Source organism: Phalacrocorax carbo, chromosome 18 (assembly GCF_963921805.1).
Source record: "Phalacrocorax carbo chromosome 18, bPhaCar2.1, whole genome shotgun sequence".
NCBI classification, from domain to species: Eukaryota; Metazoa; Chordata; class Aves; order Suliformes; family Phalacrocoracidae; genus Phalacrocorax; species Phalacrocorax carbo.
Window position 1 is genome coordinate 7,854,590 of NC_087530.1, and position 16,399 is coordinate 7,870,988.

Below are 16,399 nucleotides of genomic sequence, written 5' to 3' on the forward strand. Positions count from 1 at the left end.
GTGAGACTTTTGATGAGAATATAAGCCAGTAAGACTTTGGAGAAGGTTAAACAAAACAGAATAATTGAAGTTTGCATAGTATGCTTTTGATGTAAAGCATTCAGAAATATGGCAGGAGCAAGTGTGTTTTAACCTTTTAACATCAAAGAACACAATATTTTCGAAAGAAATCTGTGGCCTACTTTGTATTCTATCATTGCTTGGCAGTTGAGGAGGAGATGTTATGATAAAATGAAGGAAATTCTTAGCCTTTAGGTAAAACAAATCTAAATGTTTTATAAAAAATTTACAGTTATGATTACAAATATCTTCATTAGGCATTGGCAGCATTTGAGAGCTAGCTTCTGGCTCTTCTTGCCTGAAGACAATGGCTCATACCTGCCAACTTTGCGGGAAGGTGTGTTTGTATTTTGCAGTTGGTTTATAGACCACTGTAGTTTGGAAACCATAAAGTGAGTAGCACTGAAGTAGGTGAGAACTGGTGTTTGAATTAAGCCCATTAGTAGTAATGCCATCTTGTGCTTGGCCACAGCTCAGAAGCTCTTTTAGATACTGGAATCTTTTTCATTAGAAGTAGTGATAGAAGTCAGATTATGGAGATTATTTCTTATCTCTGGGAAAAGAGCAATGGCTTTTGTGACTTCTCTGTTGAACAATCACCAAATGAAAGAAGAAGCCAGTTTGTTTTAATATTTCATATGGAGGGTGTGACCTGCCATTGAAACACATTCTGTGGGTATGGCGATTGTCAACACTCTTACCTAGTAATGACAACAAAGCGATGTAGCTCTGATACTATTTTTTCTTAGAATATCTTTCAAATGAGGAAAATTATAACAGTTGTTATAATCGTTAGGGTAATAGGAGTTTTCCACTTCTGTAGAAGAATCGGGAGCAGAATCATTAGTTCTTTTTTCTTGATCTGGAGTTACAGGATGCACAGAGTAGTGCCTGTAACACGCTGATTTGCAGAGGACGTGCCGTGTTTCAACAACAGAGCTGGAAGTTGGAGGCAGGTCTTCTCGTTTCTTCTCCTCCTAGTTCTGTGGGCTGAGATGCGCTGTAAATCTCATCAAGGAAGGCTTGAACCCCCAAAGATCTGGGGAGCTGATAAACGAGCCCTGCAGATAAATTCAGCTTCCTCATTGGTGTAATTGCCATCAGCTGTGACATGGGTTTTAGGCAAACATCTGTTTTCTTGCTGACATATCTTCTTTTAGGCATTATTTATTTTAAACAACCTGGATGGTTATTTTTCAAAATAAGCTACTGGATGTCAGGACCAAGACGTTTCCTGTCTCTCCAGGCAGGGAATCAATGCTTTTTCTTATAAAACCTTTAACTCATGAAAAGTAGAAAATGTGCTTACTTAGCTTCTGGTAATGTGTCAGTTTGTTTTTATTCTTAATTTTTTTTGCTGAGCAGTTAAGAGCTCTTTCTTCAAAGATACTCTTGAGCGAGGGAGAATTGGTTAAAGCAATAGCTTTTTGTGCCGAAAACACTGACAACAGCACACTTGTCAGAAGACAGACTGAGACTCTTTTCATACATGCTGTCTTTTAATTAATGTGTTTCTACAGTATGCTGTTATTTTCATGCAAGTGTGATGTGCTGTATGTTCCTTATAGTCTCCTGTAGGATGGATTTAATTTTTTTTTTCAAGATTCCTGAATTCTCTAGCATTTAGTGCAGTGGATTGGAAATTCTACAGCAGCTTAATTTATCTTAAAACCCTGCGGTTCTGAGCGAAGTAAATGTGAAAATAAATAATACAATGCGTTCAGTAACACCTTGTTATTTATTTGTTACAAAATCCAATTTATTTAATTTTATCACAATTTCAGTTTTTAGTGTACTTAAGTCTTTTTATAGACTGATCAGAATAGCCTTGTCGATGTTGTTGGAGGGTATGGGGAAGATCTAGCAAGGGACAGCTATAGGGACTGACACCGTAGGGCCTGAGGGACAGCAACTGATGCTAAAGTAAGAGCTTTAGTGGTCATCTTGGAAGAAAGCTGCCTAAAGAATTAGTTCATGTTGGCAAGTTATCATGTGTAAGTTTTGGCATTTACACCACATTGAGATAATTGGGACGATTTAGACCTTAAAAGGTCTTTTTACAGACTGTTGGATAAATGAAGAAATAAAACAGTTGTGTCTGGATCATATTTTCAATGAAACACGATTTTTAATTCTTTTCTGAAGTGGAGCATTAGATTATATACTATAGTTCTGTAGCACGGGAGCAAAGTTTCCATGGTCACCGGATAATGGAATAGCCAGAGCCATCAGCAATATGTGATAATATTTTTTCTGGCATACTTTTCAGAAGTTAGTAATTTTGATTTTCCGTAAAAAGAATTACACAGAAGTTGGCTGGTAGAACAGAGCTGTCGTATTTAAGCTGACTTACAGGCAGCACAGCTCAAAACAGCAAGAAAAGGACATATATGTAAAGGTTTAGTCTCATCTTTCTATGTAGGGATTTTTTTATTCTTGTGCATCAAAATGATGTAACTGTGTGATGAAAAACAGCCATGGCTAATGTGAAACTGGCTCTTTGTGGAAGCCTGGATGTATAAAAGATGGTGAAGTGCACAACAAAATGCTTTGCATCGAAGCTTGACGATTTTTTTTTCTCCTTTTTTTTTCAGTATAAATAGCTTGCAAACGGAACTAAACAACATTTTCATGTTGCGAAAACAACTAGAAGAAGACATTTTAGCTAATCGGAATCTGCAGAAGGTCTTAGAAGATCAGATTAAGGACATGAAGAACCGACAAGGTCTGTATACATGTGCAGCCCATCCCTTTTCTTGATGATCTTGCACAAAAGAAAACTCGTTTTATTACAGTCAGTTTGCTGGGATGGAGAAGAAATGTTTGAGAGTAGAAGAAGGTGTGAAAAACTTCTTTTCAGCTTTCTATACTGGAAATTATTTGGGGGATTTGTAACAGAGTGTCTTTGAGCAATCAGGGCATATACAGACGGAGAGCTTTTTCTCTTTCCGTGCAGCAAATGTTAGTAATTCTATAGCAATTCTACTGCAGTGATCATTTCAAGCTGCCTACAATTTTGTACCCATAGAATTTACCGTTTTCTGCAGAAGTCAGAGATTCCTGGCTTTGAATAAATCTGTGGCCATGGGATCTCTTTCTGACCATGGAATGTAATTATTTCGCAATACTTTGGTAAAGAGTTTGTGTCTCAGGAAATGGCCAGACACCTCCTAACAGAAGTAGTATTTCCAGAGACAGAAAAAATAGCTAGAGGTTTCGTTATTATGTAATTCTGAAATAGTAGAGGTTTTAAATATAACTTATCTTCTAGCTTTTTTATTGTACTTCTTTGGAGATGCTTTTAGTATATACTTAGATATAGAAAAGAATAATGTAAGTGGACATTGTTAAATATAGTTTACTGCATATATACAGATGTATCTGTTGTATTCTATAGGGGATATATAAATAACAAAAAGTCTGCTCACTTACCCCTTTAAACTTAGATTTTCAATTTTAGCATCACTCCCTTGACAACTATGATAAGTGACAAAAGGTTTTTGAGGTTTCCAACCTCAAAAGCACAGAGATGATGAACAACGAGGGTAGGCCAAAGGGTCTTGTGGATACTCCTGGGTGTTCAGGAGCAGCTGTGCTGAGGGTGAGGCTGCTAGGAATGAAAGCTCTGAAATTAGTACATCTGGGAGGCTTTGGGTACTTGCAGCAGCCATGGGATAGTGTCAGAGCTGGGAATAGGATTTGGATGTCTCTTCTTTGTCCTAATTTAGATATGCTTTCTCCCTATCTAATGAGGTATATTTATAGAATTAACTGTCATCTATATTGTAAATGAACAGGTGTTTATTGAAACATAACAAATTGCTCCTGCAATGACAGAGGAAATGAATAAGTAGCTATTTTCAATTCAATTAACGCAATCTTTTGACCCAAAAGCAAAATGAATTCAATAACTTTGTCTAACCCGGCTTTTTGCCTGGAGACCTTGAGTTCATGTTCATAAAAATATAGTTAAAACAGAATGACTGTTCATGCCTTACTTATCCTTCCTAAAAATTATTTCTGATTTTAATGCTAAACATGCAAATTATAACTCAGCATTACATTCGCAACTCACGCTGATAACCACAGAAAATACAGCATGTCTATGTGTCACAAGCACAAAGAAATGTGAGGACAAAATTTGTTCATTTAAACAGAAAGCTTATGTTGGGGCATGAAACATTTTAACTGGCCTGTCTTTGCATTTTATGCTGGGTTTTCCTGCAAATAGAGTTTCTGAAATAATTCCTGTCCTTGATTATTTTGACAGATGAAACACTGTCTTTCTGTGGAGATCAAACATCTTACATGAGTATCTGTTTAGGAGAGCAAGATCATTTAAACCTACAGGTAGACCATCTGTCTGTTGAAGAACTTAAGAAAAAGGTATTGGCTTTTTATTATTTACTGTTTCTAACGGCTTAATTCTGCTTTGTTTATAGTTTGTGCATCTCACAAAAAGGTTTATTTAGGTACAGTTGGGCAACTCTGAAAGGATTTGAAGTTCTCATCTCTGTGGTTTGTGATCCACCTTTTATGAACTCTTTATTCTTTGTTATGCCACATGAGCTTCAGACTCAGCTGAAAGATAGGTGGCTTGCTGCAAAGATTTTAGGATAGTTAGACACCTGGATTCAAGTTTCAGACTCAGTACCATATTTTAGTCATCTTGTAGTGTACCAACTCCAAAGAAAAGTATTTGCATTAAGTATCCTACAGCAAGTATTTCATACACTTTTATTAATCATGAACATAATAGTGGTGTCTATAATTTATACTTCTGTATACCGCACTCCATCCCAGGATTTACAATTCTTTTGGTACGTATAGCCTGTTACCAAATGCCCTGAGGTTAGTTAATGTTGTCACCATTCTACATGAGAACTGAAATTCACGGACATTAAACATGCAGACCATTCTCATAAATAAATCAGTATCGGAGTTCAGAACTTGTTCTTCTGAGTCCTTATCCTGTGCAGCGACCGCTGATCCATGCACCAATTTCTGGTAAGGAGTTATTTTGAATGTGGTTGTTTGGGAGTGAACATAAGTAAAGTTTTATACTTCTCATGGCCAGCCGAATTGTAGGCAGGTGTTCAAAGTCTGGAGGTGGATAATCTGAAGGGAAGAATTTTGCCTCACACTGAACAGGTTTAAATAAAAAAAAGCCCCAGATTGTGACCCAGTCCCGTTCTGGGGTTATACCACTTTTATCTTTGAACACATTCCCTTCAGTACGTTCAGGGACACACTCATTAGCAAAAGATGTTTATATGCCATTTCTTGCCTGAAAACTGATCTGTCTTTTCCAAATATATTAATTAGTCTAATAAAAAGATTTCACTTTCTTCTGCAAACATTGCCTTCTTGATGTACTCAACTCTGTGACAGCAATGTCTGTTCAGGAGTCTTGAATGCGATAGTCCATTCAGATTTTGTATCTGAAACTCCTCAGAATGATAGCGGCTTGCAAAGGGTGTTTGAGACAGAAGGACAGGTTGTTTCTGAATGCTACATTTCCCCTGTAGTGCTGTTTTCCCTTGCACTAAAGTGTTTCTTCTCAAATCAGCCTGTTGGTGTGAGGTGCACTCAGGTTTCTTCTTGTGAAACTTGATACCTCAACTTAATAAGATGGTCTTACAAGTTAAAATTTCTTGAACACTAACTCACAAATAGATAATTCTGGTTTTCCTACATAGTGAGATTGCCTCATGAGCAGATGTTGTAGCCCAGGCTTTCCAGCTCTGCAGTTTAGATTTAGCAGGAGATTTACGTATCATCATTTGTTTTCATACCAGTATGGATGTTACTGGGTTTGCTTGTTCTTCCTTTGGTTCTTTAGGTTACTGACCTTCTCTTGATGGTGAAGGATCTGCAATCAATTAATCAAGAACTTAAGAAAAAACAGTTTGGATTTTCTACAACAGATTCTCAAGGGAAGGAAGCACTAAAAATACTAAACCACAGTGAGGTAGGTTTTCTGTGTTAAAGTAGTGAATCTGACTCTCTGTTTTACCTTTTGGAGTCATTCACATCAGTGCAGAATGAGTGTAAAACCCTCGGGGCTTAGGTTGCTAATTCCTTATAATAACTTTTTAAATTAATGATGTAAACAACTTTAAGATGTTAGCACAACAGAGACTCGGCTCAATGCAAGGGTTGTGTTCAGTGATGTGTCAAGTTGATTTTAAGGAAACAACTTACACATTAAAATATTAATTGGGTCTGTGATATATTTGTTTTGCCAATTGAAAGGGGAGGAAATAGTTAATTTTACAAAGAAAGCAATGTCTTATATAACATTTTAGCTATTAGTGAACGTCTGCTTGCCTACTGTTCAAGAGTCATTCTCTTGCTGTGTCTAATTCTGTAAGAGCTTAGCTCATATCTCCTCTGCATCTGCAAAACAACCAGGGTTCACTATAGCCAAAAAAGAAAGAATAACACCTTGGGTCGCTTAACTGCATGTTGTTCCTTGACATAGAATATAGAGCTATATGAAGTGGCCAGCATTGTGGTAGGTAGGTGCAAGGAAGTAATCACTGGTGGGTGTTTCTTTCTTTTGCCCAAAGCCAAGACTGTTTTTAGCTGTGGGGAAGAAGAGGTCTTGGCAAAATACTTCCACTGAGAAGCATTTTGGACGCCCAGTCGCTGTGTGTCTTGCTATGTGTGAATGACAAAGGATGTTCACGATGCTCTCTTAGATTCTAGGAAGCCTTCTAGCTTGTTGTGAAGTATTACTTGAAATGTGGCCAGTAGTACTTCTCTTTATGTTGTGTTGTGGTTTTTGCTTTCAGTTACATTGTTCTTGTGCACCACATATTGAATAGGAAGGTAAAAATATAAAAGGAATAATGATGGTGCTGGTATTTTGTGTCTTGAATTTCTGAATTAAACTTGAACAAAAAATTACAACAGTTTGAGTCATTTATGTGTAGGGATTGCCTAATTCTGGAACTGTGGTATTGATGATTTTTCTGCAGGACAGTTTATTCTGCAGGACTCTAGAAAAAGGGTCATGTCTTTTACCGTATGTGCTGCAGATGCACTGGAAGCAATCATCAGAAGCCATGAAATATTAGTGCTTTTTCAGTTTTAAGACATACTCATGTTACCTTTAATTGAAGTATGTTTAAATTATAGGTCGACCTTTAGGTGTGCCATGGCTTTTTATTAAAATAATGAATTTACATGTTACTGAACTAGGTTTGCATGAAAAGCTTGTGGGCAATCTCTTTCAGAGTGCATGCACCTTCCGTAGGTCCATATTTTTAGCAATTTGCCCCGTCGTCCTGCAGAGGGTGCTGCACCCCCACTGATGCCACAGTTAATTCCAAAGGAATTCATGTCCTGTGCTAAAATTATCATGACAAGACACTGTGCGCTCCTGCATTTGTCTTGGCATGAAAAGTACATATCGGGCTACTTACTTAAGAAGCTGTCTACATTAAATTAGATGTGGAGTGACAAAGAGTGAAGCTTGTAAAATATAAATAAGCCTCAAAATTCTGGTGGAGGAAATAGGAAAGTAAAATATTGTATTTTAACCTGTGCCAAATGATAATAGTATATGGAGCTCAAAAGTGAAAGGATCTGTAACTAAAAGTTTTTAATTTAAAAGGTACCATTTTATCAGTCTTGACAATAAATGACAGCCTGGATTTCGGGTTATGGATTGTGACAACCGTGTGTTTTGCATACTAATAACCAGTGTCAAAAAACCTAAGTTCTCTTTTCTTGTGTGTATTTTGGGCTAGAATTTATTGTCAGGTAGTGCTGAGATGACACTAACATATGTGCTATAAGAGGAATTTGGACAGACACGGGAAGATGTATCCTTCTCAGGTTCTTAAAATGAACCCATCTTTCTTTTCCTTCACAAATAAGACGCATCTGCATGTCGGTGCCTCTGCAGGGCATCTCCCAAAGGTCTGACAGCCCCTAGTACTCTGTTTCTTGGCTTCATGTTCGGAAGGGAGGGAGGAGGAGGAGTGAAAAAGGTTGTTTTTGTACTGTCCTCTGAACATCTGCTTTCTCTGAGAGAAGCAGCCTCAGTGATTTCAGCCTTCAGGGCTCCAGGGATCTTTGCAAACCAAGCATATCACAGATTCATTTAGGAAAAACATTCTTGAGGTTTTCAGTCTCCAAGGAAATACTTTAAACAGGCAGCTTATTCTTGATAGACTTTTTTTTCTGGCCTTAAGACACTTATTTTCTTTTAATATCTTGTTGAACATTAGGTTGTATTCCTCGGAGCACAGAAAGTTTCTTTTCAGCCTCTCAGACACAGGACCATAGGACCAGCCTCAGACTGCAGTAATTTGCTGTAACAGTGTGTGTTGGTCTTATGTAATAGTTCCATTCTAAGAAGCGTCACTTAATAAGCCAAATACTGGCCTGGGAAAAGGAAATACTAAAAAACATTGAGTCATAAAAGGTAGTTGCTTTAGGTGGATAAGTTATATGTGCAAATAAGTTTAATTTTAAGACACAAATGCACAAACGTGGTTTGACTGGAATCTACACATGGAAGATTAAACCTTAACAGATTTTTTTGTAATAGCTAACATTATTGGACTTTTGGCGTCCTGTGATTACAATAGAAAGATCTTTTTTCACAATGCATGCCCTTGCTATATGTCATAATCCTATGTGTGTCGTCTTCTAGTTTTCAGATTGTCTTTACTTTGTGTTGTCCTAGAAAACAAAGTCTGAATGAAAATACCAAAAGAATTCAATCATGACTCAGACGTTAGTTTTCAATATAGAGTTCTAATAGTAAAAGGCAAATATATTGATACACTGAGCCATCTGGTTGCTACCTTTTAAAAGTCATACTTAAAACCATTAATGTTGCTTATACTGTTAGGGATTGGAAGATAAAAAGGCTTTTCTCATTTATTTCAAATATATATATACACATAAAAGCATACATTCTGTGCATACTCAATTAAAAAAATCAAAGCCCACGCATGCATTCGATTCCTGGTGTTCTTAGGAAGCAAAAATAACGCTCCCTGCAGAATCCTGGTTGTCTGCAATGGGACTGACAAGCTGTGAGCCAAGCCTTTCCAGCATGTGATACTGGGGAAGCAGGTTTCTCTTTTCATGCCATAAGTTTCAGCAGTGGGCTGTATATCCATCGAAGCTATAAATACCACACCCATGACCCCTAGATGCCAGTTTCTTTCCTTCCTGTCTGTTATCTGAGTCTCTGTATGTAAAATATTAATTTTCTCTAACTATGCTCAAGATTCAGCTTTTCTTCTCTTAAGGTTATTTTCCTTTAGCCCAAGTTGCACCAAAATATGGCTGTTACACACAGCAGCGCTGTATTATTGCCATAAGTGCTTTAAGACTAAAATTTTTATCTGATGCAAGTTTGAATCCACTGTGCTGTATCCTGCCTGTGGTTTAGGCACACTGGACATTGCATCGTTGGTATTTACCATCACTCTTGCACGTTTCCACTATTAAATGAGATTCTAGCGGCTAAGATCCTATACATCTGTCTTTTTTTCTGGGAAATGTTGCTATAAAACAAGATGATATAAATGTCTAATCTGGTCTTACCACGGGAGGGTGGTGGAACGTGGTAACAGCAGGTCACACATGGTGGATCCCAAAGTGGCGTGAAAGACTTCTCTTGTGCTCGGGTTGTTGTCTGTCAGGCTGCGCCAGGATGCGGCTACTGGGTATAATAATTCTTTGTAAAGATGAGTTTTTCTTATGATCAGTGTTAGACTGACAGAGGCAAGGCTAAATTCTGTCCTCTGTCGCCAGAGGAAACTGAGTAAAGGAGGTGAGTTGTGAGATGAAGATACGTCCATGAGCTGTGTGTAAGTGAAGGTGGCTCAGTGGTGGTCTTCAGAGAGGAGCAGCGTGTGCGTCTCGTCCCTTGCTCGCAGATCTGTGGCTGAGGTGGAACATCCAGCAAACCAAAGGGTCTTGCTGTCAGTTACGGTGACGTCAGGAACTTGGGTTCTGCTACTGAAAAAGCAGAGTCTTCCTCCTCGTCCTCCTCTTCCTCTTTGCTCAGGAAATATTAGTGATGGGAGATGGGTTGGGTTCTGTGGGAAATAAGGAGAAAAGATGATTTGGCACCATTTGCTACAAATTGGCAAATTTAGGCAAGACAAAGCAGATTGTAACCTGCGGTGTTACAGTAAATCTTTTCCGTGTATAGCAAGCTTACTTGTGCTTTGTTTCAAAAGCATCTATTTCCTGGATGCTGCAGAAGAGCCTAAATGAAAATAAATTTTGGAAACTGGAAAATAAAATAGGCACAATGAGAACATGACTGAAGATCCAGAGGGCCCTTGCCAGATGAGGTTAATTTTTTTTTATATTTTTTGTAAATTCTGAGGAGAAAAGGTTAAATAAAACTGAAGGAATGTATAAGATAAAGTTTCACTGTATTTAATATGAGTTATTCCTGGTTTTTATGTTAATTTCCTTTGATCTTGTTGAAGAAATCTAATTCAGTGTTTGTTACTTTGTATTACAGGCGTTTTTTATTTTTCTTTTAAGACATGTCACTGACTTATTTATGCATGTTTCATATCACAGTATTTTTTTTGTGCTACATTTTCACATCATTCCATACTTTGTGTAGTGTCTTGAAATAACAGAGGAGCCTGTGCTGCAGACTGAAGACGGTGACAATGACAGGAAGATGCAGAACAGTCAATTTTCTGAGAAGGTCAGTCAGGTAGGCCTCTGCTCTGGGTGCATTATGTTAGCGTACTCTTTTCTCTGCATGCTTTTAAAAATTCTTATTTTCTTAGAACACAAAGTCTTTTGCAGACAAAGCATACTTTTCTTGGTGTCTGATTTTTCTTTCAACTAATTGTTACCCTAAAGAGTTTCTGAAAGCTTTTTCCTATATTTTTCTGCTCCTAGGGTTTTGCAATCAGGATAGCTTTTGTTCTGGTCCTTGTTTTCTCTTGTTTGAGTGCTCATAATCGTCCTTAATGGGGATGACAGAAAGTCCCTTGAAATTGTGTTTCTTCACATACGCGCGCACTGATCTTCAGCCTCCATTGCAGTCGGGCCTATGGTACAGATTGTATAAGATCTACTTGCTGCTATGATTGAGGAAAAGATACTGTAGATCCTTCTTCAGGGTTGAAATACTTGATGTCTTTGTAACTTGTTGACTGCGATTTCATACATACAGGAGTCTGCTGTCCTCTTATTCTGTCATTCAAAAGCGATGTAATATGAAGAATCATGGAATCGTAAAATACTTCAGGTTATAAGGGACCTTAGAGGATCACAGAGTGTAATTAAAGTTGAACCTTTCTGGTTTAAAAATTATAACATGCTAAAATATGACACGAAAGGGAGCATTTTGATTAGTAATGTTGAAGAATAATGATGATGTGTTCTTGGAAATTTGTAATTTCTATGTTTCCTGTTTACTAGGTATGCCTTCAGGTATCTTTGGATTTTCCTTCTGAGCTGAATAAACAGGTAAGTGGTGTATTGTAAAGGTGTTCTTGACTCTTAAGCATCTTAATCTCTCACTGCTGATGTCTGCTGATGGAAACTATATCCAAATGAGCCCAGTGTAAATTCTTGTGTAATTGATACAGAAGATTTAAACGGGGGTTGAATTACTGGAGACACCCATGTAGAAACGTCCTGGGACGTGTCTATGGTGTTACATACAAAAGGTAGAGAGTTTGTAAATGCTTCAAGTTGCATCCTGACCAAGCCATCAGGGCTTACATCTGCAGACCCCAGGACAGAATTTGCTACTGTAAAGACAGGTGAACTACTAAAAAGTTAGCTGCAATCTGCAGGCCACATTCCAGAAGTTTCCTACCTCTTCGTAGAGAAAGACCTTCAGGGAAATCTACTTAACTACTATCACTATGAATTAATCATATGAAATAGATGTTAATTAGTTTTTTTATTAATAAATAGTAAGTGAAATGTCTGTGGATGCTTCTTAATGTAGATAAAAAGCATCAGGAATTAAAAAACCCACTTACAAGAAGATTACAGCCCTGTATTTAGTAGAACGTTGCATACTTGTGTAATAAGAAAATGTTTGCAATTTTTTAACAGATAACTCCATCAGGCTTTTCAGAGAGTTTCTGCAAAGATAGGCGTTACAGGAGTCCAAATAAGCCGCAGTTCGAACATGATACAACTGGCAGACACTTCGGCAGAATAGGAATGAGTGAACATGAAACAGAAGAGAACTTGCTCACATCTCTTTTAGGAGAAAATAGAACATCTGTACTGGAATCTACGTAAGTATGAGGGATATGCACTGCTTTTGACATTATTTCTATTTCAGAAGAGAATAAAGTAATTTTGCTAAAGTGAATTTAGATAATGGCACTGTCTAATTTACCTGAGAGATTGGCAAGGCGCCTTCAGAGCCATTTTAGTCTATCATGCAATTAGGTAATTAGGAAACACACTATCAGTAGAAATCCTTATGAAAAATCCATTACAAGAAAAAAAAACTCTCCAAAGTTACCGATATACAGAGATTTACTGTAGGGACTGATTGTTTTCAGGATAGGGTCTAGCAGTGTTAAAGGGCTCAGATGATAATAGGTAGTACTTTTTTCTCAAAAAAAAAAAAAAAAAACCAAAACAAAAAAACCCAAAAAACCCAACCTGGGCGCACAGGGCAGTGGAAGGCGGTGTGGGGGAGGGGACGACGCCGTGCTGCTCCGAAAATTGTACGTGTAAGGAACGGAGGGTGGAGGAAATGGATTTACAATGACTGCTTGACAGCATTAATTTTGGGCGGACATTACTGTATGCTTTGTGGCCTTTGCTTCTTCATCTGAACCGCTTGGGTGGAGGGTCGCTCTCTGTCAGCAGCTCAGGGAGTCTGTGCCCATGCCCTGCAGTGGGCTAATGGGTTATTCCGCTGTAATCGCTTGTAGGACTGTGTTGAGACGAACCATCTTGTAAGTACTTAGGAGAAAATATTTGTGTAACTAAATCCGTATAAGCCCTAGTGTAACCAGCATTTTTCAAGCGTGTGTGGGTTACAGTATGGTTTGATCAATGCCCAGCTGAAATGCTCATTACCATAGAAACTGAACAATACCAAGCAAGAAAAGCATGTCTAGAAAAACCACACCCTGACTAGTTTCCCTCAATGTCACGCTTATGCTACTTAATCTCCTGGTTGAAAACCGAATTAGAGCTTTGCTGGAGACCATTTTAATTTTCCTTTCCTAGTTCTCTCCACACTGTAATGACTGTACAGCATCACGGGACTTTTCCAGTGCTCATCAGTGCTGCTCCTTCAGCTAGCCATAGTAGTTTCTGGAGAGTCATGGGAACAACCTTCCATGTACGTTGTGCTCAGCGATGCTGGTAGCAGAACATCCTGTGGAATTACACAGGTCAAATCCTGTTCCCTGTGTTCAGCATGCACCGTGCTTGACGTTACTCAAGCAATTCTATATTTTTACAATACTATTTAAAACCCTCCAACATGCATAAATGGTCTTAGTTGTCAAAGCAGTAGTTAGTGGTAAATGAGGAGATACTACTCTCTTAGAAGAAGAATAGATAACATTGTTTTATTTGTTAACTTTACTTAAAAGTCTGCTAATGAGTGATTCCAGCGCCGTCATCTTTACCACTCTAGTGTGTAATCTTTTCTGTGTTCAAGTATAAATGACTAGATTGACTGGTGATGAGCCTGTACTTTGCATAACTTAATTCTCACTAATGACATTAGATGCCAGAGAAAGACATAAAAAGCCTAGTTAGCTTCTACCATTTCAAATGCGAGCTGTACAAATGCAGTTGTTTTAAATGCTGGTTTATATGTTTAGTGGCACAAACAGCTCTCTATTGGATGCATGAAATCATTTGTAGAATTTGAGGGCTTGCTTATGCTTTAAATGTCTCTTACTTGCCTTCAGTTTCACTTAAAACATTGCTTTCCAAACTGTGTCTACGGACCACTAATGATCTGTGGGGCAGTTTGGTGGCCTGCAGTGAGCTGTTTTTGCAGGCGTTTGGCTGCTTTCTCAGTTTCCATCTTCCCTGTTACATTAGAAATACATGATTTTTCAGAAAAACCCAACATCTAGAGTCTCCTGTGGTTTTAGTAGAGTTTTATTGTTAAGGTAGTTAAACCAGAGTGTAAACTCTTTTTAAAATCAATTAATATTTCTTAAATTGCTGTGTTATGTAAGCAATTGATTTATCTACCAGAGGTTTAGTATCTGTTCACGAATGGGGAGGGGGTGGTAGAGCATATATGGTGATAAATAGGAGAAAAGCATTGATGAGATAATTCATGATACAACTCATGTTGTGAAAAGGTTTCAAAAATTTTCTTTGTTAGTAATTCATTAGTAAGACAGAATCTCCTGGGAATCTCAAATATGTCGAGACACTGCAAAAGAGTTTCTTAGAAGGTATTCTTGTTTGCTTAAATAAAAATCTAAATTATTACCTTTTCTTTCCTCTTCCCTGAATATAGCAGAGAAGAACAAATGAAAATTGTAAATGAACTGTTAGATCATCTGAACACAACTGAGGGAGAATCTTCAAGTGAAGACATAGAGAATAAGGGTGAAAAAGATCTTAGGCAAATGATTATTCAACTAAGAGCTGAACTCAAACATTTTAAGCAGGTCAATAAATTCTTAAAGCAGCAAGTAGAATTGAAATCAAATTTTGATGGGAAAGAGAAGCTTTATCCAGACGCAATGCCACAGATTAATAAGGATATTGAGTTGTTGCAAGTGGAATTGAAAGATGCAGCTACACAAACAATGACTTCAGAGAGTAATGTCATGAGATTCAAACATGAAGGCAAAAAAGGAGCCTCAGAAGAAAAAACAAAATATTCAAGATTAAATGCAGAAAGAGAACATCAGCAAGAAAATGTGTATAAGAAGGGCGAACAGCATGAAAGAGTTTCTTTTACAAGGAGAACAAATGAAGTAAGTTTATTTAAGATTCTCTTTTTGGTGCTTAGGGAATAGATGTATAAAAGAGAAAAATTATGTTTCATTTCTAATATTAAATCTTGCTTTTGTGTAATTTTTAAAATTGGAAAAAAGAGATGTAAGCCAAATATATTTTAGATAATTGTTCTTAATGTTCAGAGCTTTTCATCGCATACTTCAGTGTGCTTTAGAACATTAATTAATTGAATTTCAATCCTCACCGGGACCAGATACTAGTAAATACTAGAGCTGTTGGAAAAAGAGACGGTTTATAGCATAATGGCCTGATTCTGTACTACCTTATATCTCTGCACAGATGTTCATAACGTGCAGAACCAGAGCATTCTGAACTGGTAGTTTATTAAGTCTAAATGGAAGATGCGTTCTAGAAAATTGAAGACTTGCACGCTGTCTGAGAGCACGCCGGTGAGGAGCTTGTGGTAGATGCCAACAAACTCAAATCTTAATTTTAGGTTTTTATTAACATCTTATCATCGTGTCATCCTTTTAGAGAAGTACAACCAGTAGTACTTGGTAAAACTGTGGGGGCAGTTCTTCATGGTTGTTCGGAACCTAAGTGCACAGAGTCTGTTCCGTGAGTACAGACGTAATTTGCTTGTGCCAGATAAGTTTTCAAGTCTTTTGTATGTAGGCACTCTGTAATCCCAAACAAAGAGGTGGGAAAAGTGTCTACTAAAGAGCTCATGTGTATTGTTTCAGTAGCAGTTATAGAAGTGAAGTTGAAAAGTCTTTGAAGATCTTCACTCTTGCAGAGCAGACAAAGGAGAGTATTGCTTTTGATTTTGTGCACTGCTAATAGAAAATGTTGTAGCACCTTCTGCAAAGAATGGTTTCCATGACTTTAGTGATCAAGAGATTTCTGTGAGCTAGGAATGAGGAAGGAACTCATTTTTATTGTGGCTTGTTCTTGTTGGATTCATTTCACTGAAGGAAGAGGTTGTAAATCAAGAGATGGCGATAAGACTTTGTTCTGCACAGGTATAAGCATTTCAGTGTAGTTTGGGATTTTAAAGAAATGGTTTTGGCACACATGGCTGGTCCCTGGCAAACACCCTAGGAAATTCATGCCAATCTTAGCAATAGCTTATGATACCCCTGAAAAATCAAAACGTAACTAACTCGCAAAGACTAAGTCTTGTTTCACCGAACAAGTTACATAGCTACAGGTATTTTCAGGTACGGTCCTAGTATTGTAAGCTTTCCTCATTGGGAGTAAATTCTCTACCTTTAAAAAAAATTATGCTTGGGGAGGAAAGAGGATAATAATGGAAATGTTCTTGGGCTATTGTTAATGTTCTTAGTCTGTTTGGCATGTGGTCGGTCGTGTTTGGCAGGTTGCCTGCTGTGGTAGCTGTTCCTGCATCTTTGGG

At 37.7% G+C, this 16,399-nt stretch overlaps 1 protein-coding gene across 3 annotated transcripts in view; it reads left to right on the forward strand.

Annotated features, from left to right (window-relative positions):
- The window catches only part of CDK5RAP2 (CDK5 regulatory subunit associated protein 2), an 83,348-nt gene that overhangs the window by 33,621 nt on the left and 33,328 nt on the right, over positions 1-16,399 (forward strand). For 2 of the 3 annotated variants that reach the window (XM_064468813.1, XM_064468815.1), the window contains 7 exons: positions 2,655-2,785; positions 4,331-4,446; positions 5,903-6,031; positions 10,676-10,771; positions 11,488-11,535; positions 12,136-12,323; positions 14,537-15,002. In XM_064468813.1, coding sequence (XP_064324883.1) covers positions 2,655-2,785; positions 4,331-4,446; positions 5,903-6,031; positions 10,676-10,771; positions 11,488-11,535; positions 12,136-12,323; positions 14,537-15,002 — 1,174 coding nt within the window. The remainder of the gene's footprint in view (positions 1-2,654; positions 2,786-4,330; positions 4,447-5,902; positions 6,032-10,675; positions 10,772-11,487; positions 11,536-12,135; positions 12,324-14,536; positions 15,003-16,399) is intronic. The other variant, XM_064468814.1, reaches the window with a different exon arrangement.